Below are 26,842 nucleotides of genomic sequence, written 5' to 3'. Positions count from 1 at the left end.
TCCTTAATGTTTCCATTTATGTTATTTCAGGATAAATCTGCGGAGAGACAGACGTGTCCGGGTTGAATTAAGTTGGTATAACGACATTTTGGTAGAATTAAGAGGAAATCGCGGGATCAAGGTTCGATTAAGTGGAATTCACGGCATTAGGATTGTATGAAGTGGAGATCACCGCACTGAGGTCGGACTCAGAACACGGTAGTCATGTGGACCGGAAACTTCGCCTTGATTGTGTTTGTAGTCACAACAGGTAAGGTAGCTGGTGAAATTTTTACTCCCTGTACACTCAGAAAATTCATCTATTAAATTTAACGAAAGGTCTGTTGGCCGAGTGATAAGAGAATGTAATCTTTTATGTAACATAATACTGTGTCATATTCAAGATAATTTACCCTTAGTTTAATATAATTGTTATGTTGAATTAATAGAATATGTGTGCTATATTTAATAGAATAATCCGCAGGAATAACAAAATGCATGCAATGATTACTCAGATAACAAAATTTGCGCTAAATTTAATAGATTAATTTTTTGAGAGTAGGTTACACGTACTGATTAAACTTGATGACTTATCGGAGAGTGGTCATGAGGTGGACGAAACCAAGCACGAGGCACATTGTTTTGCGGGGCCTGGATGAAATTAAATCTGCAATATTAATCTTTCATTAATATGGCGAGTGGGGGTGAGGGGGGTGAGGTGGGTTATTCAGAGGTATATCCCATTCATGAGTATTCACTCCGTGGCGGAGTGGTTAGCCTGGCAACAATGACTGAGGAGGCTTTCGTAAATGTGGTCGATCAAAAAATCAAAATAAGCGACAATGTCAAAGTTTCGTGCTGTTACTCAGCATCAAAACTCCATGGCCAAGATGTTCGGGTTTCCGTACCTGAACTGTGTTTCCAAAAAGGCCGACTGGCAACAAAAAAAAGACTCCACACCTCGAAGTACACAGAATTACATGCCTAATTCCGGAAACCGGGTGTGATAATAAGGCACTGATTCCAACTTCCTCAAGCAGAAATTAGTCCACCTGCCAGTTAACAACCAGTTGGTTCAAACTGGTTTTCATATGGCGATGGCGGAATTAGTTGCATGAAAATGTTAACTGAAAATGTTTAACAAGCAGCCAACAAAAAATGGAATAGATTGGAAATTTTTGACAAATGATTTATCTTCTGATTAGACTATATGGATACGAAAGATTACATTTCAGCGAGTAAAACCAGTTCAGCAACGACAGTGTGTGTTTGTAAATGGTAACACGCAGCCAGTGAAATCCGGCCGATTGTCAGTTAGTCCAGTTACTTAAGTTGCACCAACATAAAAATCCATTTGAACTTGACGGGATACAGACTCGACGCTGATTGGATGATAGCTGAGACAGGATATACCTGGATAAATTTTGCAGCCTTAATCATGCTGGAATAAGTGTACCATACCTAAAATTCAGCTTAGGTTAGACATAGCCTGGACTTGCCTATCTCTCACACTAGCCAATCATAATCGATTCTGTGTGCCTTGAAGCAGTATTAGTTTTAAAAAAGATGCAGTCATGTTAACATGGATAGCCATACAGACAGCGCCATCAAGTTCAGATGATAAAGATAAGGAAACTATATTTTTTTTTTAAATATTTCGTACAGCTATATATGTTATAAAGAAATGATTGCAGAAATAGATTTCAAGTCGAACGTGACACTAAAGGTATATCATGAGAAATTTCGCTATGTGACAAAATAGGCCATCATAAACCTGAGGAAATGTTCGGGATTGACGAGAGTTGTCCCAAACTGTAACAACAGAGCTACTTCATTTTTACCTCATGCAAAAAGCAATTAGGGTAGACTCTACGGTAGGCCAAACTAGACAGACCGAAGCACAGATATGTCTTCCCGGTTTTCTCCCACCATAATGCTGGCCGTCGTCGTGTCAGTGAAATATTTTTGGGTACGGCGTAAAACACCAACCATATAAATAAATAAATAAATTTTATTTTCAGGTAGACTCAAAGTATTATATTTCGACATTAAATCAAGCCTTGTACGTAGAAATACAGAAATTAGATATGTTAGAAGGTGGGAAGCAGCGCCATGAGTATCGATGGAGTAATTAAGATTCAGCTTTGTAAATATTGTCCACCGCAGAACCTCAGCTTTTATTTGCATTTTATTCTCTGTAAAAACAAAATAAAAAGTCATGAAGATCATGTTTGGAATCAGCAAGAAAAGCTGTTTTGGATAATGCGTTCTTTATTTAAAGTTGGTATATTCTTGTGATTCTACACATGTAGGCTGGATAACGAGTTATCTTCTACTCAGTGAATGCCTTCATGAGTGATAACAACTCGATAGCAACACGGTTCAACATCAGATCAAAGTCAAACAACAAAAATTCCCGCCAAAATACTTTTTATTGATGCTTGCCTCTTTTACACTTCAATAACTATAGATACCTGACCTCTTATGTTGTAGGCCTTGGAAACATAAAAGGATACGGTCTAAACATACCAGGTAAAACCATTTTTAGTTTTGTATTTTCAGGTCTGTTTTGCAGACCGATTCTAAAATGATAAATACGCTCTTTTATCGATTATATTATCCTCGTAATATTTGAGACATATTATTTAATTACCTACACAACTTTGGACGTTAGGTAAAAGTTTATCTGATATTATTTTCAGGTTCGCAGTGGACTTACACGCAGACCCGATCCCAACACCAAGGTACAGTTTAAAATGAACAAACATGTTATCCAACTGTTTTCTGAAATCCACCAGTCAAAAGACGAATGGCATGTTACTGGCATGTACATATGGCCTTAACGGATGATCAACTTTGTATGATTATTATGAGTGAGTGAGTGAGTGAGTGAGTGAGTGAGTGATTGATTGGGATTTAAAGTCGTACATAACAATTTTTCAGTCATATGACGACGAAGACGTCGTTAGAGTTCATGTAATGTGCCTCCTTGCTGCAGGGCGGATTTCCACTGCTCTTTTATCTAGCGCTGCTTCACTGAGACCACTTATCGAAGGCAAGTAAGCGTCCCCGCCCGAGCCATTATACTGATGCAGGTCAACCAGTCGTTACACTATCCCTTTAATGCTGAACGCCAAACGAGGAAGCTACAGCCTCCCATTTTAAGGTGTTGGGTGTGACCCGACCCAGGACTGATCCTGGATCTACCGCCGCCGAAGAGGCATGATTATTATGAGCAAACCGCTATTTCACCGTTTCGTTTTAAATATTAATGATTGATTTCAAGTGATTTGAAAAGCTAAAAACACAAGTCTATACATGAAATACCAAATTTATCAAAGACATTGAGTCTTAAGGGTTAAGAAAACATAAAAATGATATAAAGTTCAAATGAAAGAGTGCAAAAGTTATTCCTAAATGGGGTCTTCAAATATTATTACCGATTTTCCTTTAAGGAGAAAAAGACACTTGAAAATAATTTTCGTATGGTGGGTATTTGGGACCACCTTTTGGTATTTATAGTCTTTGTTTAATAATGTCATAAATGAGGATGTAACACAGGTTTAATAAATATTTTTGTACTAGAATTTGTTCTTTTCAGCTAACAGATGTATTAAATCTCATATTTATATTTGTAATATGTTCATAAATATTATCATTTAGGTTAAATGCACATGTTTTGATATAAACAACAAATCTACATTCAAATAAATTTATTAGACAAGCATCACATCCTTATTTAGAACATTATTATGCAACAATGATGAATACAAAAAGTTGGTCTCAAATACCCACCTTACAAAAATATTTTCAAATACCCTTTTCTCTTGAAAAAAGAAATCAAAAAAAAATATTAAGGATCATATTTGCAAATAAGTTTTGATGCTCTTTCATCTGATTTTGACATCATTTTTATGTTTTCTTCTCTTTTAAAATAATTTCCATTGATTGAGGTGGTGCACGGTTCGATTATGTATTCAGTTTTACTTTTTAATTTGTCAGAAATTAATTAAATTTACTACCAAATAGACAACAACAGCTATTAATGGTCCTATATACTGGTTTCAATAGTATTCTCTTTTCTACATGTACTTTTCGTGCCTCATCTTACCGATGCCAAGAGTCCATGTCGACAAAGTGCTGCTGCTACTGAAGTACTATGCCTAAGACAACATATATGAGATATTGTCAAATGACACCTGGCTTCTTACACCGGGCTAACCAGTCCTGTTTCCTTGCTCTAACCTCTCAGTGCTGGGTGCTAAGCTAGGCAGCATCGAGTACCACATTTAGTCTTTAATATGACCCGACCAAGGTTTGATGCCAGGTCTCCCGACTTTCAGCCGGACCCTCCATCCATTAGGCTTCCAAAGCGGTCTTCGTTCAAATAAGTGAACAAATTTAAGTAACCAGACACGAATATAAACGTAGAAGAGAATCACTGAAAAATTAATGTCAGCTTAAAACAGAACAGTAACCTGCATAGCAAAATTCCGCCAGGGGTTTGTTTTACAATACTCATCGTATCATTTTCTGTGAGAAACTTTCTACAGCAGTACACAAATTTTACTCCTTAAATGGCGTCAAACTATACAATAAGATCTCAGACAAATATTCACGATTAAAACCTAGGCCTACTCCAAGTTTTTTTTTTCTGAAGTGGCCCGAGACACAGTGGACAACACAATTATTCATTGACAATGAAAATTTGCAAACACGTGATGCATTAATTGTTGCGAATGAAATCTTGGTGTTGCTTTGACTCTACCATTTTCTGGGAAAAATCACTCCACATGACTGATTAACAATCGCATACCTTATTACAGAATGCCTGGACGTGGCCATTGTTGGAGGGGGGATAGGTGGTACGTACACCGCATGGCGACTTCGAGAACGAGGCTTGAAAATCGCCATCTTCGAAAACACGGATCGAATCGGAGGTCGGACGTTCAGCGTGTTTCTTCCCTCCGTGCCGAATGTTCCTGCTGATTTGGGGGCAATGAGATTTCACCGTGGTATACATACAACACTCGAAGGTTTATTACCACAACTGGGTCTGCGCTCAGAAGTTTTTCAACCAGATCAGTTCCAAAAGATGTTCCATTTTCGAGGAAGACGACTAACTGGAGAGGAACTGAATAGTACAAAGTTACCATACAACCTATCACCGAGTGAGAGTAAAATTACAAGCAATTTGATATGGTAAGGAACTTTGTACAATAACTTTTTTTTATGTATATCGCTGTTTTATGTAGACACTTCTAAAGTTTTCATTTTTGAAAGAGTGGACCGTGACGACGTAGCTAAGATGGTTAAATTTGAGCCACGGACAGGGAATCTCCGAGGAACGAGTCGTCAGTGCTCGTAGTACTGGAATGCGTATTACCCTAAATGCACATTTAAAATATGAAAGATTACAGCATGCGTAGAGGATAAAACCAGAGAAGCAGCGAAAGTGTGATAGTTGGCAAATAGTCACACCTAACCGATGAAATCCAGCCTCTCGATATATTACCCCAGTTGACCGTAAGTGGGAAGGCCTGCCAGCAAACTGCAGATGATCGTGGGTTTCCCACGGGCTCTGCCAGGTTTCCTTCCACCAAAATAATGGCCGCCGTCGTATAAGTGAAGTATTTTTGAAGTATATATATATATATATATATATATATGTTGTTCCTTATCTATCAGATTATCTCCCTTTACTCACTGAAGTTCCTTCGACTGTCTCCGTATCATATTCTTAATTGACCACTCAGTGAGCCGAAGTTCCTGGGTGCGAGCAGCGTAAAACACCACTCAAATAAATGATTTTTACCCCAGTTGAAATTTCATTCCTACTGTTCACGTAAATGCTTAAGTACAACAGCAACTTAAACAGCAACCTAATGCAATGCCTAGAGCAGAATTGGGTAAATCAAAATAGAATGATATGCACGTTAATAGCTATATATTTACTATATTTACAAAAGGACGATTTACTATTTTTTAAAAACAAAATAGTGCAAAAAAACTGCAGCACGGTGGGGGTAAAACAGTACATGCTTGGGTTCTGTACAGGATGCAGAATAACGAATGAAATTTCAGCTGCTTAGCTACTTAAACAGTCTGTAATGTGCCCTCTAAGCCGGTTACATTGCTTACACAACATAAATTTGGCGAAATTGTGATGTCTCTTTCACATGAAATAGTCAAGCAGAACGAACAGTCAAACCTATCGCATATAATAGCATCGATATGTAAATGTTTTTTTTCCTTATGTTTTTGTCTTTTTTTTTTTTGGCTTCCAGGAGATTATCTCAACAAGCTCTGAATGTCAGTAGACCTGATCAGATCCCTGATATAGAAGAGGCTACGACACCAGACGGAGTCCCGGTCTATAAACAAAGGTATGGCTAGGAACGCAATATGGTTTGCGTATGGCCATATGTACAACAACTCTTTGATACTATCTGACACATTAGTACATTATTTTAATGATTTTATGGAAATCTCCTCTGCCAACACACCTCCATAACTTCTAATTCACATACAACGACCGGTATCAAATTCCACAAACAATGCTTAGATCATCGTTCAAGATATGTTTGTTGGGGTAACCTGACAGGCACCTTCCCCCACTACCATCCTCCACCCCGCTTGCACAAAGGCATTGTAAGTCTAAGTTGACTGTATTTCAAGTAAAGTTATTGGCCGGTACATTGTCCATTTACACGCCACCTTTATGTACGAGTAAAATTTGGCCTACGACCGCAATTGCACCTTTAAAAAATTACAATAGCCTTGCAATGTGTTTGTGCAAGTGGCGCACCTTATTTTTACAATCAATTGTAAACTCATTTGTCTCTCAGTCTTAATTTCTTTAAAAGCCCTGTCTTTTTCATTAACCAGAAAATAATCAAATCACCGCTGACCAATTTTAATTTTTATGACAGGGTTGCACTTAAAACATTAATCTGTTAATTTCAACAGAAAATTATGCAGTATCAGCGATGCTATAGAACGTATTATCCTATGATAACAGATTATTGTATTTAATGTAACACACATATTCTATTAATTCAAGATTCCGTTGGACTGGCAGGATATTGTGTTGAATATGACATAGCATTTTGGTGTAATAACAATTACTAGTATTTCCACAAAGCTATAATAGCTGGTGCAACAGTTTTTTTTATCAGAATTGTTTAACTTGCCCTTGTTTGTTTTATCCTTTAGCTATCTTAATTTGATGGACAAACTGTGGAGTAGTGAAGCTAAAAATTACTTAAAGGATCTTAGCGTTTTCTACACGTTATTCGACACGAACGTGAACGCCGTTCACGATGCTGTGGCGACCAACCCACTCGTACCTTCTCCCCAGGTATGGACAGTTGTTGGGGGGATGAACAGCGTCTCACAAAAACTGGCACAGCAGTTCAAGGCAGCTAATCTCAGGTTTAAATCATTTTTCTAGTTGTTTTCATCACGATGTGGCCGTTATATACTACCACAGTGCCGTAAAGCCGTAATCTTTGATTCAGCCATGCTTTGTCTATCGAACTAATTATGAAAGATACGCTTAAGTAAACGATATTCGAATCAAATAATCTATCTGCTTTAAAGTATCCGGGAAGCTTTTCCCAATACCAGCTACTTTAATTGTGCATTTTTCTAAGTCTCGGGTATTCTAAAATGAAAGTATTCTAAAGAAAGAAAATTATAAGTTAAGCCAAAAATTGAGATTCTAAATCGCAACGTTAACCGCAGTTATTACATGGCAACACACTTTAAAAATCAATCATGTGACACAAACATCTGTGTTTACAAAAAAAGAAAGATCTAACACAGATATGCAAGGCCATGTTTTGATGAGAAAGTATATAAAAAAAAATTATTCCCCATTATTTGAGAAAAAGAGCTCATAACTGAATAACAAATCTATCCCAAACTAAAACAAGAAAAAGAGTCTTAAATTTTGGCATTACGCCTGGATTTACATTTATCCTTAAGCACTAAATGACATCATTGTCGTAGCAGTTTACATCAACTATTTGTGTTAAAATAATTATTCCCATGGTAGGTCATGGATGAAGAAAATCAAATTCAATATTGAAGTTAAGTCTGTTCCAAGTCACCTTCATAATCCAGGTGTCTGGCCTGTTAACAGTTTACATCTTAAGGTACTGCGTTTTGAATCCAGCATCAATAATAGGTTTTCTATTCTCTCTTTACTTTGATTTACAGACATTTCATTCAGCTGAACAAAAGAGTCCATTCAATAAGGAAAATTTGGTCTGCAGGACGACGTGTCTACGAACTGTTGATATTTGACACTAGTACCATGGAGGGATACACGAGGGATAAATGGGTAAGTATGAGATGTTGTGCCTTCTGGTCTGCGCGAAAATTTAAGTGAAAAAATGAAAAATTAACAGGGGAGTTTTAAGTTTGCACTGTTTTTTCTCCAACGTTATGCAAACATCGTGCAATTCCCTCGACTGAAAGCACATTACCAACAGACAGTGTGTCTGTAGTGTAATGGAGGCACTGGCCTAATGACCTTCAAAAATCAGGTAACGGTCAATGAAAACAGGAGGGCTTTCATACATGACGATGTGCACACGTGGATAAATTTAATGAAAATTGGATACACAAGTCCACGAGCCAGAAGTTAACTGACCCCAAGAAATAGTTCAAGGGCAGTCAACAACAACACTGTACAGTGTCATGGAACCCGAGCCTAGGGGTCATACATTCGTCCTGTTGAATTAGATCGCCACGTTGTATATATGAGCAGCTGCGATCAAAGCGTAACTGATAACCATAGTTTGATCTTAGGCAACTCGTTAACTAGCATAGTACACGATTTGAACACTCATTTCAGTCATTCGCCTACAAAATTCCTTGCGACTTTAAGACAACACTGACCGGCCCGGCTAGCACAGTTGGTAGAGCGTCCGCTTCGGTGCGCTTCCAGGATCAATCCTTGATCGAGTCACACCTAAGACTTTACAACTTCCTCGCTTGGCGTTCAGCATGAAGGGGATAGTGCAACGACTGGTTGACCCGTATCAGTATAATGGCTCGGGCAAGGCGGCTTACTTGCCTTCGGTAAGTCGTCTCAGTGAAGCAGCACTAAATAAAAGAGCGGTGGAAATCCGTTCTGCAACAAGTAGGCACATTAAACGTACATGCACTCTATGATTCCTTCGTCGTCATATGACTGAAAAATTGTTGAGTACGACGTTAAACCTCAAGCACTCACTCACTCACTCCAACAACACTGAAATCCATTGACTGCTTCTCTTTGTATGAATCCGTCTTAATTGCACACTTTACAGACTTTCTTAGTTCTTTGGTGGTTTGTATTGAACCTTGTTGTGGGAATTCCTCTTCCGATTTTTCACATGGGACGTTCATTTTGGTTGACGGCTGGTAGAGTATACGGATGTCCGTTTTGACACCCATATGTTATTGGATCCAGCATTCATTATTGTTCATGTGTATTCTATGTCATGAATATGACCGTGGAAAAGAAAGGACAGAGGCGCTGTCAACAGTTGGTTATCAGTATAATACTTACAGCATAAAAAGTAAAACCAGAGCAGCGACAACAATGAGTCATACATAACCAGTGAAATACGGCATATTGTCATATTACCTCATTACTGTTTCATGCAATATATTTGATGTCACTGGCCTAAAATTACCATATCTCATGCCTGCCATGTCATGTCAAGTATATCTGATCAAACCCTGACGCTCTGAAGGTGTAATCGTGAAATGAACGCAACCTGTCAAGATATCAGCTTTCTTCAGAACACTTTTATGCGCAATGAAACAATGCAAACGAAAGAACTACATAAATGTAAAACAATAATCCCAAAAGTGGAATGCCCATCAAGAAAACTTGTTGGCCGAGAGGTTTAGCACACGGGTCCGGCGCAATAACCATGGAGCTTTTCACCAGTGCGGTCGCTGTGAGTTCAAGTCTAGCTCATGCTGGCTTCCTCTCCGGGAAGGCCTGCGGAAGGTCACGGGTTTCGCCGGGCGCTGCCCGGGTTCCTCTTGCCACCGTCGTACAAGTGAAATATTCTTGAGTACCGCGTAAAATACAAACAAAAAATAAAATAAATAAATAAATGCAAATATTATTAATCAATAAACGACCAGAATGATAATATGCCTGAGACCGATTTAGAAATAAAGTAAATATAGACTCACAAGTTAAACCTCATATATAATTACCTTTGTTTGCGATGCCCCATAATCTGCATAATCACTTGCACTTGCGTGCTTCTCTTTCTCAGTTCACCCTGTTTAACACCAGTCTCTTGTTCCAGATAAGACCGAGGCGGATTTGTGCGTCCCAGGTGATTCTTGCCCTCCCTCCAGGGGCTCTGAAGAATATCCAATGGGGCCCGTTACAAAACGCTCTGCCCGTGAAGACGGCACTGGAATCCGTCAATGATTTTAGCGCCATGAAAATCTTTCTTGCCTATCCATCTGCCTGGTGGGATAATTTCTCTGTAAACTACAAAGCCTTCTTCACTGATCTTCCACTTCGACAGGGTGGAGAGTTTGGTCGTTTTCGTAATTCTTCGGGTCACGAGACAGCGTTAATGATGGTATCGTACGCAGACACAAAGGAAAACAATGACTTTTGGAGGCACCTGCGCAGTTCGCCAAATACTATTTCGTCCTTCATCGTCCCAGCAGCGTTTTCAGTTAGTACAAAAGTTGTAGAACACGTGCATCATCACTTGGCAACGATGTATGACGTCAATGCAAGCTCTATTCCAATGCCAATAGATGGCGTTATGCATATTTGGGATGATCCGCAAAATGGTGGAGCTTGGCAGTTGTTCAAACCTGGCTACCAACCAAAAGCAGTAGCAAATTTTATTCAACAACCTTCCGCGTCTGATGACGTCTTCATCGTGACTAATGCTTTCTCCAGAGACCTCTATGGTTGGAGTGAAGGATGTCTCAGGGCAGCTGATAAAGTCCTTCGACAATTCTTCAACATGATATAACCATATTGCAATGAGATTTGAAATAACAAATTCAACCTGAAGAAGTTTGGTTACATCTTTTAAGTCACTTGTTAGTATGTTATCATTTTATGGATTTCTCTGGATTTTCAAGAAGATTAGTCGGTATTGTCACCTGAGGCCATCCTATTTATTTATTCAGTAAATATCTGCCGGTTGATTATTTAATCTCGTAACAAGTTTTGATGTCTTTTTTATCTATGACATGAACGAACTAATATTGATATGGTTGTTTCGACGTTCCAGTATATTTAGGATAATTTTTAAGTGTTTTTCAGCTCTTTAGTGTCATTGATAACAAAATTTTCCCTCCCACCAGTTCAAGACGGCTTCCTGTACGGTCGCACGCGTGAAGGTCTGCCAGTTACCTGCGGATGGTAGCCCAGTTTTCTCAAATCATAAGTACAATATTTATATTATGTTTAATGACAAAATATAATAAATTAATCTGAAAATCTACTTAACTGTTTTATCTAGGACATTTTACCTTCAATTATTTAAAAACGTCACCTCAACCTCGAAATCTGAGGCCCGTCCTGCCGCCATGTTTGTACATTTGTGGCAAATAGGGTTTGTATAGAACTCAGACGTTTAGACTTTTAGAAATCGAACAAGGATTTACCCAACATCCACCATTTGGAAAGCACTTTATCATTTTCCACTGTTGATATTTCAAAGGAAAGCGGGGCCTCCGTGGCTCAGTTGGTTAGCGCGCTAGCGCAGCGTAATGACTCAGGAGCCTCTCACCAATGCGGTTGCTCTGAGTTCATGTCTCTCCGGTCGTACGTGTGAAAGCCTGCCTGCAACCTGCGGATGTTCATGGGTTTCCCCCGGGCTCTGCCCAGGTTTCCTCCCACCATAATGCTGGCCGCCGTCGTAGAAGTCAAATATTCTTGATTACGGCGTAAAACACCAATAAAATAAATAAATCAAAGGAAAGCGTTTCATCATCTGTCTTCTGTGTTGTCCTTCCGGTTAAACATGATCTCCTGGTGATTGACTACGCCAACAGCATGTGAAAACCTATACATGGGCTATATTTTTCAGCGCCTGAGAAATCCGCATCACGGTTTTTGGTAAGCATCCTCATAAGTTGAGTTTTTGATAAGAGAAGGGCCATTCTTGCACGGTGGAGAGGGAAGTAGTCAAGAACAGTGGTTTACGTTCCAGCTCATGAACTTTAAACAGCTTCAAATTTGGTGGAAACCAGTCCCAGAAAACCAGCATTCAGTGTCACATATCTGGGAATCTTTCCCAGTCCCAGAATTAAATCGCCTAAAAATGAAAATGGGTGGGTGAGTGAGTGCTTGGGGTTTAACGTCGTACTCAACCATATTTCAGTCATATGATGATGAAGGAATCCTTAGGGTTTATGTAATGTGCCTTCTTGTAGCAAGACGGATTTCCACCGGTCTTTTATCTAGTGCTGCTTCACTGAGACGACTAACCGAAGGCAAGTAAGCCGCCTCGCCCGAGCCATTATACTGATACGTGTCAACCAGTCGTTTGCACTCTCCCCTGAACGCCAAGCGAGGAAGATACAACTTCCTCTTTTAAAGTCTTAGGTGGGACTCGACCCAGGACTGATCCTGGATCTACCGCTCCCGAAAAAAGTGAAAATGGCCTTGGACAATATAGACTATTTACAAAAATATAAATTAAATATGTAAAAATGTAAACAGGTGCCATAACTTGAAACATTTTCCCCAGTAGATTTTCTGTCCAGTTTTTAAATGGTACACCTGACCGTTTGGTACTTCAATTCCACTTTGAGTCCATTTATGAGAATCAAGACTTACACAAAAGTGGTATCCGGAAAATAGTCCTAGAGATGTTAATAACTCGAATCCAAATAGAAAAGGAGGCTGCAATTTCAGGGGAGATAAACCTGATTGGTTCAGTCATTTAAAAGAAAGGAATACATTTATACAGTCTATACTTTAAATGAAAGAGTTATACAAACTACATGGAACTTTTTTTAAGTTTTCGTAAGAAAGAAAAGGACTTAAAATATCATCATTTTCCACAAAACCCACCAATTCGAGGAATACTGAAAGTCCCGCCATGGTTTAGGCTTGTCCAACGAAAAACCTCCTTTCTTCTTGAATATTCATTGTGTCGTCACTGTGTTTAAGGTTTAACTCCTACCGTATGAACTAGCATTTCGATTCTCAGCTATATACGTACGTATATCGTAATAATCACGGATTTTAAGGTCTGTGAAAGCCAACTTTGAAAAGGACGAATCTGGGATGTATAAAACTAAAGGTTTATATCATGTCTACATGCGAGGCTGTTTGCAATGTATACCCGCATGAACAAAGATTCTGCTGGTAAGCTAAGAATCCTCGAGGCTTGGTCCCTTTGTATTATGCTCTTGTAAATGGTTAATTAAGGGTGGTGAAAACAAAGCATTTTGAATAATTCCAGCCCATTGGCGTCTAATATACTAGTATTGTAATTAACATCACTGCATTTGCATAATTCTCCTTCGTCCATGGCACTAGGGGATGAGTCAGACGATATCTTTCAATGATTTACAGAGAGCCTCCGAGACCTCGTCGTTTGCGCCCTAGTGGACTGCAATAAACGAGGAGCCTCTCGCCAATGTGGTTGCTGTAAGTTCAAGTCCAGCGAGTGTTGGATTCCTCTTTGGTCCTACGTGTGAAGGTCTGTCAACAGCCTACGGATGGTCGTTGGTTTCCCTTGGGCTCCGCCTGGTTTCCTCCCACCTTAATGCAGACCGCAGTCGTATAAGTGAAATATTTTTGAGTACGTTTTAAACCAACAATGAAATAAATTAATCAATCACCAGTGCCCAAAATGCGCATTCAAACCGAACCTCGGAAAGGGCTGGAACTCACAGCGATCGCATTCGGTAAGTTGGCTCTGTTCTGTTCTTGAACGAAATAGACCACAAGGGAACCTCCGACTATTGAACGCTTTCCTTTCTTTGTAGCTTCTTGGTGGTGATATAGTGCATGGAATTGGTGATACCATGCATGCAGTTGGTGATCCCGTTTATGAAGGTGGTGATGTCTTGCATGAAGTTGGCGATGTCTTACATCGAGGTATCGATGAAGCGTGGGCATAAAACGACAACGTGAACAGAACACATTTAAGGTTTCAAAAGCATATTAGGTACGGCTTAGCTGTTAGACTGGAATTTGTGAACTTGTTGTTGTGCAGGGCGGGATCCAGAGTAACGAATACATTTACTTAATTTTATAACCAGCTTATAGCATATCTGTCAACAGACTCCAATGTATAAAAGCCTTCAAGGCCGCAGGAATAATGTACGGAAGGGCAAAATAAACTCAGATATAAAATGCTGTTATTCTGATTGCTGTTTCGCGCCATGTATATTCAACAGTTTTTTTTATATATCGCTAAGGCGATTGTGGTCTTTTTAATGGTTGAAAGAAGCCGGAGTGCCCAAGCTGAACGACAAACCTTTGGACAAGCTGCTGACTAACTTTTCGTAACACATATGGTGGAAGACCATATATATATCAAACGAACGGTTAACAACGGAAACGGCCTCACGAGCGTCGTGGTCAGCTTATTGCCACAGTAAAAACGGGGGAATCTACAAATTCCTTGTCTAAAGCCGGTTTCACACGAAGTGAGTTTCGAATATAGCCTTTTGCGAGCATAGTACGACGTATATACTCGTGTAGAGGGGAGAACAACGCTCGCATTAGGTCGTTCCCAGCGCTGGCAAATGATTTGGATAGGGCCAAACACCTGTGATCACCAGATTGCTGGTCGAAACTCGCTTCTTGCGAGACCTGCTTAAGGTTACACATGCGCAGTTCAGGGAAATGTGTCCAAGACTTGCCTCCGAACTGAATAGTGCAGGAACACTGATAATACTGTCACACAAACATTTTAGGTTGTTAAGGCACTATAAATTTCTGCACTGTTCGTTTGCCCCTGCTTAAAATATATCAGAATTTTGTCTGTTTTGGATGGATCTGGAAACTTTTTTGCCATAGTTACTTTCAACACTATAAAGGTAACAAAATGCTATGATTTCACTTCCAGCAACCACAGCTAAAATGCTGTTCGTGCTAGGTGGATTTTTAGCTCGCCTTAAGAAGTAAGAAGAGATAGTGTGAGAGGGGTATCAGGTGTTGTTGGTGGCGGTGGCTGTGGCGGTGTCGGTGTCCAGTTTAGTTAAAGGTTTGGGCCAATCATAGGATTGCAGTGGCCACCCATAGTACACAAATAGCCAATTGTAGCGATTTGTACATGTATATCAAAGGCCAAAGAAGTCTTTTACATCATAGCTCAACATTTTGCTCAGCTATTCACAGGGTTGCAATTGCCTCCCATAGTACATGTGTTGCTAAGTGCAGTTCGGGATTTGCACATGAAAGACCTCTGCGGTAACGTTGTGCACCACAATAATGTACAACTGCATAACACATGAAGTCACGTACTGCTCCGCAATCCTTACGCATGCCATCAACAGTTATAGTTGTGACAGTATAATAAGTTTGGTGTATCTTGTTGATTTAATGGTAAGATCTTAGCACTATATAATTGGAGGATAATATCTGTGTATGACACTGTCAATCATTCTAATTTTTGGGGTTTAGAGGTCATTATTTGAATGTTTCACATGACTTGAACATTATGATCAATCAGGCGAGCTACCTTTATTTTATGAAGGCCACGCCCTTGAAACAGAATAGAGTATATATTTATCTCACGTCAGTCTTTTCTATAAAGAAGAGCACTTGCTGACAAGGAACCGGTTGTTCAAAAGCGTATTAAGAGTTAAATCCGACTTAAATCTGAATACCGGTCTCAGCCTAACATAAACAAATGGCACTTTAGTCCAGACTAAAGTTAATACCGATCTTAAATGCTAATAAAGTTTTTAACAACTGGGTCAAGAAGGGTAACTATTGGTAGTCGCCATTAAGATGACCCGTTCCCTTGCTCGCTGGGTTTACAATACTAACAAGCCAAAATGTGGAAAACTGCGCTTAAGGTCAGCAACATATATAATATTTTCATGTAGCTATAATAAAGCCATCCCGAAAGCTGACCGGCTTTACTACACAAGCATGCGCATGCAAGACAGAGGCGTCATGCGCATGGCATGCACTTCCTGACTGAATTTCATTATTTATAAATGACTACAACTTTAGCTGAATGATATATGCATAAGTTTAAGGAAACGTACATTTAATTTGAATTATTTACCCCTTCAAAGAAATATAAATCGTATATCTAAAGGCAAGCTGTTTCGCGAGCATCAACCTAATTCAGTGGGTATTAGCATTTTTTCTGATGTGCGTATGGTAGGCTAGAAAAAAGACAGCGGGCATTTCTCAGTTTTGTTCATCTTTTCATTAAGACTGTGGTTTCGAAAGTGTTTAAAATAAATAGCCCTTGAGATATTTACTGAATATTGAAATTGATTAACTCCGTATACATGTAAATCTCCAAGAGATGTGCATTTCATTTACGTGTATAGGTCTTAGCCTGGCGGTCCTTCAGATCCTGCAGATTTCATTGATCGATTACTAGACCAGAGACCGCTAATAAATTAGAATTAACACCTCCATTTTTTTCTACCTAATTCTGTTTAAGCCATAGTGCTAGGGGGTGAATGATCATGAACAGTTTGAATAAATCCTTACTGAGGTAAACTGACAAGAGGCCCTATGACCATTTGCCAGCTTTCACACACTCGTCGTTGCATGATTTGCATTTGTTTCCTCTGCTGTACGTCTATAATTACATTTATATATAATTCGGTTTAGTGGCAGCAGTTAGCAAAGAGGTTTGTAAAACACCATGCACTGGTACCTCTTCAGTATAGGTTAAGGATGAATAAATATATTGTAAATCCCGCGTTGATGTTATTATTCACGATAAAGGCAACTGCAGATATATGTAATAATGTTTTGCATATACATTCCTAAATATGTCAGTAACATCACAGTATAAGCAGTGATCAACGAGCAGTGCGCACGAAAGCATGAAAATGCATGAAAAACCCTGTTACAGTGGGAGTAAATGCATGGGAAAGCCCGTGCATGAGAAAGCCTTGTAACAACGCAATTTGTAATAGATTTTTTTTTTGATTGGTGTTTTACGCCGTACTCAAGAATATTTCACTTATACGACGGCGGCCAGCATTATGGTGGGTGGAAACCGGGCACAGCCCGGGGGAAACCCACGACCATCCGCAGGTTGCAGGCAGACCTTCCCACTTACGGCCGGAGAGAAAGCCAGCATGAGCTGGACTTGAACTCACAGCGACCGCATTGGTGAGAGGCTCCTGGGTCATTACGCTGCGCTAGCGCGCTAACCGACTGTGCCACGGAGGCCCCATTTGTAATAGAAGCGCATGCAATTAGTGATAATTATTACAAGTTGCAACTCCCAGAGTACCTCTTTGCAATAACTTATTCCTTGCAAGAAGACTATGGAAAATTTCACCTGAACAAGATCAAGCCTATAAACTGAGAGATAGTATGAATGATAATAATGACGATGACTTCCTATAAGAATATATTTACCACATATCTCGTCGCTCTCATTCCTACACGACATCTGCCAATTTAGGTTTCGTCGTTTTTAACTGAAATTTTTCAGTGTCTTCTTGGCAGGATAATAATACTAAAAAAAATGGCACTGTGGGAGTTTAGTACACAATTTGTAATAATTTATTACAAAAAGCCATTCTCAGATTGACTTTTCGTAATAATTATTACAAATTGTGTTTTTGTTACAAATTGCATCGTTCTCAAGCCTTAATTTACTAAACCACAAAATATCCAATAACGGATGTTGATTTGATTGAAAACTGAATGTGTTTATAAATTGTAGCATCTGCCCGTTAGTCATGCAAAAGGAAATTACTTAAAAGATTTCTTTACATGATTATTGAGGATCGTAAAAACGATTTATTGGACTCAAAAACTTGTGTAATATAAGCTCACTTGTTCCCACCTTTAGTTGTAAACATGTATTAAGCAGGTAAATTTTAATAATTTTAACAAAAAATCGATTGTAAGACAAAGATTTACTACAAAAAGTTTTTGTGGACCATTAAACGTCAAAGAGGTTTGGTTTGATTTGATTGATTGGTGTTCTACGCCATTCAAAGAGAAAATTGTGTAATAATCAAACAATCGACATTTTCCGTTAGAACACAATTATCACTGGTGAGTAGTGTACGGACTGATTAGGTAACTTTTCTTTTCACTATTGTCTTTAACTTTTGTCAGGAGAAACATACACTGGCAATGGTTTTGTAATGGTTTCCATACATATGCATGTAGAAATTTTCAGTATATTTGACCGCTTCGACTTCGTATCAAACTCGGGTCGGATCATACCAAAGACTTTAAAAATGGTACTTGTTATTGTCTCGCTTGGCGTTCACCAGTGAGAGGTTAGAGCAAGGAAACAATACTGGTTGGCCTCAAGTATAATGTGGCTGGGTGGGGTTTTATGCCTGGTGTCTTCGAGATGACACTTCACTTGACACTCGCACTGTCGGCAGGTTGCTATTTTCACTCAGGCTGCTTTCAATAAAGACTGGCTAGATATGAAAGGTTTGAATTATGCGAGCACAGCAGAAGTCATTTCGTTTCTCACATTACCGGCTAAATTTGCTGTACGGTCCATGCATGTAACTGGGGCAGCCTCGATCATTTTACTGGTAGGTCTGTACCTGGGGATAAAATACCGGTACATTGTACGTTCAATTTTTATGTGCATACAGGGCCTACATAGGCCTACCTCACTAAAAAAAACCTACCAAAAAAAAAATTTAAATAAAACTCGATAGATAAATTGTAGGTCTTCCTACAGTTGTAATAACTTTTGGATAAGTTAAGAATTTCGTGTCATAGAAGATTCGTTGGTTTACATCACTACGTGGGGAGGTCTGTCGTCAACCTGAGGAAGGTCGTGGGTTTCACCCAAGTTCTGCACGGTTTCCAGCCACCATAATGCTAGCCGCCGTCGTATAAGTGAAATATTCTTGAGTACGCCGTAAAACAGTAATCAAGTACATAAATAAATAAATACAGTGATATACCACGTCCTTCAGCTACATGTGTTTAGGACTGTAGCTTCCTGTACAAAAAAAAATATATATATATATATATATATATATATATATATGTTGTTCCTTATCTATCAGATTATCTCCCTTTACTCACTGAAGTTCCTTCGGCTGTCTCCGTATCATATTCTTAATTGACCAATCAGTGAGCCGAAGCTCCTGGGTGCGAGCAGCCATTGTTGTGACCCGACGACAGTGTTGGTATTTTGAGGAGCCAAAATTTCTGAGAAGATTTCTGCTATTTTCTGTGTGGTGAGTGAATGAATAACTCTGTTACCAAACATAACAGCAAAGTTAAGGTGTAATATCTGCTTTCTCCTCCGATCGGAAGGCGGCTTAAGTCCTGTACAGACAGGTACCGGCTCCTTGTTGCTAAACTGACATTCTCTTCGTAGCTTCACTGTTTTATAATGGTTGTCGTTGTTGTTGCCGTTATATGTCTCCGTATTTCAAATCGAAACTTGGCCATATTTCACTCTTTATTCTGTTATCTGTATCATAGTAAATTATAGACAGAGAATGCGTTTTCTTTTTATTCGCTTAGTTTGACGAGATATGTCGTATGTTGAAATAATATGCATTCAATGGAATTTTTTTTTCTCGTGTCCTGACACGATTCATATGTGGATTTAGATCATCTTATAAAAAAACTTCATTAATATAAGGCCTTTGCTCTCAGCTGTTAACATTCGGCAATTAGCCAGATAAGAACATTTGCATTTTCCTTCCAAGGTGGCTCATTGCCAGGGCAGAAGAAAAAGTAGATACTAATAGAGACGGCGAATAACTTTAGAAGCAATTTGCATTCCACTTCCTGCTCCACTTTTGATTTCTAACGTTTAGAGTCACATGACAGTGATACAGGGAATGAAAATAAATTGGAAAGAATACTGTCTTGTAGAGCCACTTATCAGTACTGTGCTGCTTCACAAATGATGTACAAACAAGTAACACCTTTTGGTCATCAACTGACTGCATTCCTCACAGGTGTGACGACAATTGGCTTGTCTTGTTTCTCAGGTCATGTTAGTCCGAATATTCTGACTGAAACTTGCAGCAGATATTGTGGTATACCTGATGGCATGTTGTAGAGTTAGAGTCAGAAGTTGCTCTATTTGAAAAAAGTAAGAGTTTGCAAACAGCATTGCTGAAGTTTATTTACTCACCTTGTCCTCTTGTCTTAGCTCCATTCGAGCATGTATAGGTATTCTCTCCTTGTCTACAGTCTAACTTCTCCCTTGTTTGCCCACTATCAATGAAATTTTGACAAACACAGTCTCCCACACATGTTTTTTGTCCAGGCTTTAACTCTCTCGCTTCAGACAAAATACTCGGCTTTCCTTAGTCACATGGGGTACAGATATATTCTGGAATCCTGCAGACAACATCAAATGTGTCTGCTGGGTAGGTTGTCCCCCTTTGTTGGGTTGTGTATACAACGGTCACTTCCCTGAAACGATTCACCTATACACCGTCATCGGTCTTGTGCACTGAATTGATAGGTCTTTGCAGGATAAGTTTGATATCAGGAATTGGTGCTCGTTCTTACAGCCATAATTCAAATTTGGTGGCTACTTACATGGGTGTGCATTAAATGTACATCATACATGTTTCTATTCTACTCAGGAATTTTTACACAAATTTATGCATGCATTTCTGTTTTTGCCAAAATCCTTAGTTTATTTGAAGTAAAAGGAAAGCAAAAATCTTATCAGGCCTATAGATAGGTAATGGGGTACATGTGAAAAAGGATGTATACACGTACTTATTTATTTATAAGCTGAACTGATGATTTTCTTTTCCTTCAGTTTCAGATGTAACAGTGGTGGATTGAGGCGGGCCTAAGCTTTAACACATGGGACAGAAAATTACCTAGTGAACACTCTCTAAGGTGACTTCATTTCTTTGTTTGAATGTCAGAGATTCTCTTGAGTGTCAGGTTGATTTGTCAAGTTTAGTGAAATGCAATTGCCATGATTACTTTAAACTTTCATGAGCCTCTGCAACCAGTGTATTGAACTATTCTGGGGGAACTGTGGGGTGTACAAAAATAATTTTAACAGTTTTATGAAGATTGCAACTTTAGTGACACAAACAGATCATTTTAGTGTCATTTCATGATAATTGTCTGCATAAATACCAATTCATTTTTTTGAAGCCTGTAAGTCTGATGACACGGAAACTATTTATTTTTATCATAAGTGCGCTTATCTTGGTGGTTGAAATTTGAACATTCCTGTAGCCTGAACTGGAGGCTAGTGTGCTGGTAGAGCACAATGACCCAGAAGTCTCTCAAAAGTGTGATTGCCTTGAGTTCAAGTCTAGCTCATTGTGGCTTTCTCTTCGGTTGTTAGTGGGAAGGTCTGCCAACAACCGGCTGTCGCTCATGAGTTTCCCACAGGCTCTGCTTAGTGTCCTCCCAGCGTTATGAAATATTCTTGAAAACAGTGTAAAACACCAATCAAATAAATGAATATATAAATTGAAAACAATCTGTTGAACTACAACCATGCCAACAAGTCTTATTCTGACAACCTTTCACATATGACTTCAAGTGTGGTAGAATGTAGGCTTACCTATAAACTGAACTAAATCCATAATTTTTGTTTCCTTGGGACAACCTGTAATACAGGTGAAGTAGAAAATGTACGTAGAGATGAGGATAGAAATTGATCATTTAACTAAAATTTGTGATTTGCATGATAACATAGTAATACTAAATACTGTATTTAAGTCTACAGCGGGTGTACAGGTCACATCAGTTTAATAGAAGCTATTAGGGCTTTCAAGCTTGATACAAAGTAGGATTACCTCGAGCTGAACGACATGTAGGTCCAATTTATGGGATAGGACAGAAGACTCAAACTTTTTGTGTTTTTCTCTGACAACATGTAATAATAGAAGCCATGCAGTCTCTGATAGGGCTTTCAAGTTTGATATTTCTCTTGAGTGTGATTGTTCTTGGTTGTAGAATCTCATCCTCAGTGGACATCTCATTGAGGCCTTAACAGAACCTGGTGAGTTTCTTTTCTTGCAATTTCAACATACCAGAAGTTGGTGAATGAAGACAGACGGGAGTTAAATACAACATAAAGTCTGTACTTCGTCTCATACCAGTTGTGCCACATGATTTGTTTTAGCTCATTCTTTCCCCAATTTCGTTATTCATCTGTTTGTAAAAAGTGTGTATGATGCATACCCAAATTCTTCTGATTTTTGGGACAGATATTAGTAGTGCTGAAAGTACAATATTACATTTCATTGATTCCCAGATTATTGGAAAAGTAAAGATATGAGTATGTTGTTCCTTAGATGGTCTAAACATGTGAGAAGAAAAGAGAAACTAAATACTCCTGCTACAATTACATGCATGTTGGCTAAAAGAGCATACCAGGCATCCCAAAAGTTAAAAGAAATATGGTATTGGCAAGGCCAAAAAAATTGTGCTGCTATTTTAATTGTCTTAAAGCAAAGATTTCCAGATTTCTACTGACATGTAACTGACTTTGCGTGGACAGTTGAATGTTCAGGATTATCTGGGGCTACCGTGCAACCATCAACTCACTAAAGTTGCTACTTTTAGAAACATGGCTGAAGATGGACGTTTTTGACTGGGCTATCTCCCCTTGTAGAGTAGACACTGGGGAATGTTTAGTGAGCTTCATATGTCAAACACGATATTGTGTCGTGATTATGCAGCCTAATATGTACATGTAACTTCAGTTCTGCCATTCCTGTCACTGGGAATTACGAATATCATAATACATGATCGACAGAAAACAAGACCTTATTTGGTTTACCAGACTTAAGATTAGCTTGCAAGCTGTCGTATTGTTTACATGTGCGATCCACAAGCAAATATTGCATTGTGGGAATTTTTATACTGCCTCATTTGCATATTGTCTTGTTGAGCGGACTGTTTAGAACAGTGATGGATTATTACCTTGTGATTCTTTTTAATTGAGATTTTTTGGAAAATACACCTGAGGGCATTTAGTTAGGAGTCAAAAACAACTAATTTTTGTATTTAGCTGAAGCAGATCAATACTTGAGCTGAGCCAACTTTCGGCAATATGCTCTGTATGCATATAAATGCTCTGTATGCAAATCACAGAGTTTATGGCTTACATGTAATTTAGTATATATTAGAGTCAGTGTTAAGGTAAATGTTAGGGGTGGTTTCTAAAACATACTGCTAAGGTTTTGTGTGCATGTATGTAAAGCCCATGAATTAGATGGTCCATGTTTATGTGTCGATACTTTGCATATATGTTAACTGTGGTAAATTACAAAATTCCTCATTTTTGGTTTATTATTATTATTTTTTTTGTTTCAGTTAGAATTGATGTTAAGGTAAATGTGTAAGTACTTTATGTTTTGGGCAGGAGTTCTATATTCATGTGGTTCCCTGCTGTTTGATAGCCTTCAAATCTATGCTAGCTCTATCATGTCTATACTGACGATATTTTTTTTTTTGTATTTCTAGACAAACATGAGCTACTACGCAGGAAACATACCTCCTCCAGAGAAGAGTGGTATGTTCCCGCCAGGGTCCTATCCCCCCTCAGCAGGTACCTACCTGCCAGCACAGAGTGGTTTACCCCCAGGGCCTCCCCAGCCCAGCTACCCAGCCATGACACAGCAGTACCCAGGGGTTCAGCCCTACCCTCCCAGCAACGCATACGGCTCCTCACAGACAGGCTACCCTGCCTCGACGCTTGGCGCCACCCCAGCTGGTTTTCAGACTATGGGCTACTCTTCTATGCCCTCCATGAGTAACCCCTCATACCCCAGCACCCAGGGCTACCCGCCCAACCCCCAAGCTGCTTATCCAGCCTCCCAGGTGCCCACACAGTCCCCATATGGCTCAGCCGCGCTGCCGCCATCCAATCCAATGTACCAGAGCCCTGCCTATGCTGGTCTGTCTATGCCCGGGGGTGCAGGTAGAGGTTACCCAGGTATTCCCATGTATCCTTCATCTAACTACAACAACCCTTACGGAGGCCCCTCCCCTTATCCTGGACCTCCATACTGAGTTTCTCTCTCTCCGTCCGGACAGACTTATCGACTTCGCCGGGACAATGTTGGCGGTATGAAAAGACAAAAAAAAAAATGGAAGAAAATGACATAAAAAAATTGTTGATTTATTTAATAATTTTTTGTTCAGAGCTTCTAAATGTAAGCTTCTCCTGTACTTCTCTCTCTTTGCCCTCCAAGAGGGCCTTGATCTCTGTTTTACCTGTGTATAAGTGTATATGAACACTGTATACCTGTATATATCTATATCTGTCTTTTGTTAGCTTCTCTAAAGATGTCAGAATCAGTTAGGATTACAAGCAAAATTAAAGCTGTTGCAAAAATTCTTTTAATGAAAATCCTCTAGTGTCCTGCAGTAATGGAAAATATGGTCTTATGAGGTTAACTGCACATTTATATACATGTACGTTTCATTGTGGGGTAAGAAAACCTGTGACATGTATAGAATTAGGTAACAACAGTACAGAATAATATCAGGTGAGATGAGCTTAAAGGTGACGACGACAGTGTTGAAATTGACGTTTGATCACACATAACCAATGAGGTGTGCTGCTCCCCGAACCCAACCTATTTGATCCTATCCCACGCAAGAGTTGTGTTTATACCAAGGTTTAGAAACGGGCATATCATTTTGAAGAAAATTTACGTTCAGAAACGAGATTTCACTTCATATGGACATCCCATAATTTTTCAACTGTGGCACTAATCAGGACTCTCACTAATTCACGCAGGTTTCATTGAGATAATGGAGGCTCTCACAAACTAACTCGGCTGAAGGTGCGAGTTCACTGTATCTGCAAACGGACATGCTGTCCCGACTATGCAAGATTTACTTTCAGTCTCACAACCACTGTAAAATCACACCTTTTAGCCAGGGTGGTTTGTGAAATTCCCCAATTTGCCTCGTTCAAACTTATCTGAACTCGCAAGACTCCTAAAATGCTAAAAGGCTTTCTTGTATTCCTGCACACCTATCAGTGCAAAATATCGCACATAAAGCATTCAAGATCATGGCATTTTCCAGTCTACATCTAGTGAATATTGGCGTAAAACTGTTATCCTGTACTATGCTGCTTTCAAAATGATATTTGGGGTTGTGACTTTGTTTCCAACATAGGCGAGGTTGCTATTTTGGGTATAATACTGTATCTATGCCAGTCAAGTTGGGTGGTTTCATTTGAAGCACATCGCAGTGTTAATTGCTGTTGTTGCAAAAGGAAATGGTGAATTCCAGGGCATTAAGTGGACCCTTTGCTATACTACGTCTTAAACCAGTTCTGTTTTCCTCTGGTTGGTGAAATTTGCATAATAAGCTTATAACCAGAACAAGTTAACGTGAGATTTGTAGCCATTGTACATTTACATATATTTTTGTACAGCGGATTTTGATTTATGTCTTAAACATTTTTAGACCATTTTTTCTATAGGTGATATTAAAAAGGTTTTTATAAGCTTGTTTTCCTTTTTTTAAAAGCAGTTCAGTGTTACTCGAGTCTTTGTATATCAGACAACCAAATCTTCAGCTGGCCTGTGCGGGGAAACGGGTTGGCTGCCATAAGCAGGAGAACAAATCTGTACATGGAAGATAATAAAAAAAAAACTGACTGAAGTTGTACCGTGAGAACCGTTGTTTGTGTTATATGTTTTATAAGTAAGGAGAGGTAGTGGGGGGGGGGGATGAGGGTTGTCATATCCGGTGAAGATGTTTATTAGTTCCTGTCTATGGCACTCTCATACATGGATTGAAGGTTAAGCTTTTTCTCTTTAAGCTCCTGTGTACTGGGCTCTCATACATGGATTGAAAGTTATGCTTTTTTTAGCTGCTGTGTAATGGGTTCTCGTACTTGGATTGAAGGTTAAGCTTTTTTTTTAGCTCCTGTTTAATAGGCTCTCAAACATGAATTGAAGGTTAAGCTTTTTTTTAGCTCTTGTGTAATGGGCTCTCATACATGTATTGGAGGTTAAACTTTTTTAGCTCTTGTGAAATGGACTCATACATGTATTGGAGGTTAAGCTTTTTTTAGCTCCTGTGTAATGGGGTCTCATACATGGATTGGAGGTTAAGCTTTTTTGGGCTCGCAAATTGATAGTGTTAATTTACATAATCTGATAAAAGGTTACACTTGGATTGAAGGTTAAACTTTTTCTCTAAGGTCCTGTATAATGGGCTTTCATACATAGATTGAAGGTTAAGCTTTTTTAGCTCCTGCGAAATTGACTTTCATACATGGATTGAAGGTTTAGCTTTTTTTTGCTCTTGTGTATTGGGCTGTCGTACATGTGTTGGAGGTTAAACTTTATTAGCTCTTGTGAAATGGAGTCTTGTACATGTATTGAAGGTTAAGCTTTTTTTAGCTCCTGTGTAATAGGGCCTCCTACATGGATTGGAGGTTAAGCTTTTTTTAGCTCCTGTGTAATGGGGTCTCATACATGGATTGAAGGTTAAGCTTTTTTGGGCTCGCAAATCGATAGTGTTAATTTACATAATCTGATAAAAGGTTACACTTGGATTGAAGGTTAAACTTTTTCTCTACGGTCCTGTATAATGGGCTTTTATACATAGATTGAAGGTTAAGCTTTTTTAGCTCCTGCGAAATTGACTTTCATACATGGATTGAAGGTTAAGCTTTTTTTAGCTCCTGGGAAAGGGGGTCTCGTACATGGATTGGAGGTTAAGCTTTTTTAGCTCCTGCGA

At 39.1% G+C, this 26,842-nt stretch overlaps 2 protein-coding genes across 2 annotated transcripts; both read left to right on the top strand.

Annotated features, from left to right (window-relative positions):
- The first annotated feature begins 670 nt into the window (after positions 1-670).
- LOC135465988 (aplysianin-A-like) lies at positions 671-10,994 on the top strand. Its single transcript, XM_064743370.1, has 5 exons — positions 671-692; positions 4,806-5,181; positions 6,267-6,365; positions 7,195-7,339; positions 10,269-10,994. Exons 1-5 carry the CDS (start codon positions 671-673, stop codon positions 10,992-10,994), a joined length of 1,368 nt encoding a protein of 455 aa, XP_064599440.1.
- Positions 10,995-19,282: 8,288 nt separating this feature from the next.
- Positions 19,283-25,802, top strand: LOC135465749 (calcium-binding protein P-like). Its single transcript, XM_064743076.1, has 4 exons — positions 19,283-19,362; positions 20,919-21,001; positions 22,082-22,127; positions 23,597-25,802. The coding sequence occupies exon 4, from the start codon at positions 23,603-23,605 to the stop codon at positions 24,143-24,145; it is 543 nt and encodes a 180-aa protein (XP_064599146.1). The 5' UTR covers positions 19,283-19,362; positions 20,919-21,001; positions 22,082-22,127; positions 23,597-23,602; the 3' UTR covers positions 24,146-25,802.
- The last annotated feature ends 1,040 nt before the right edge of the window (positions 25,803-26,842 follow it).

Source organism: Liolophura sinensis, chromosome 5, assembly GCF_032854445.1.
Source record: "Liolophura sinensis isolate JHLJ2023 chromosome 5, CUHK_Ljap_v2, whole genome shotgun sequence".
NCBI classification, from domain to species: Eukaryota; Metazoa; Mollusca; class Polyplacophora; order Chitonida; family Chitonidae; genus Liolophura; species Liolophura sinensis.
Note: the sequence above shows the minus strand (reverse complement) of the source record. Positions and strands in the feature narration are given on the sequence as shown.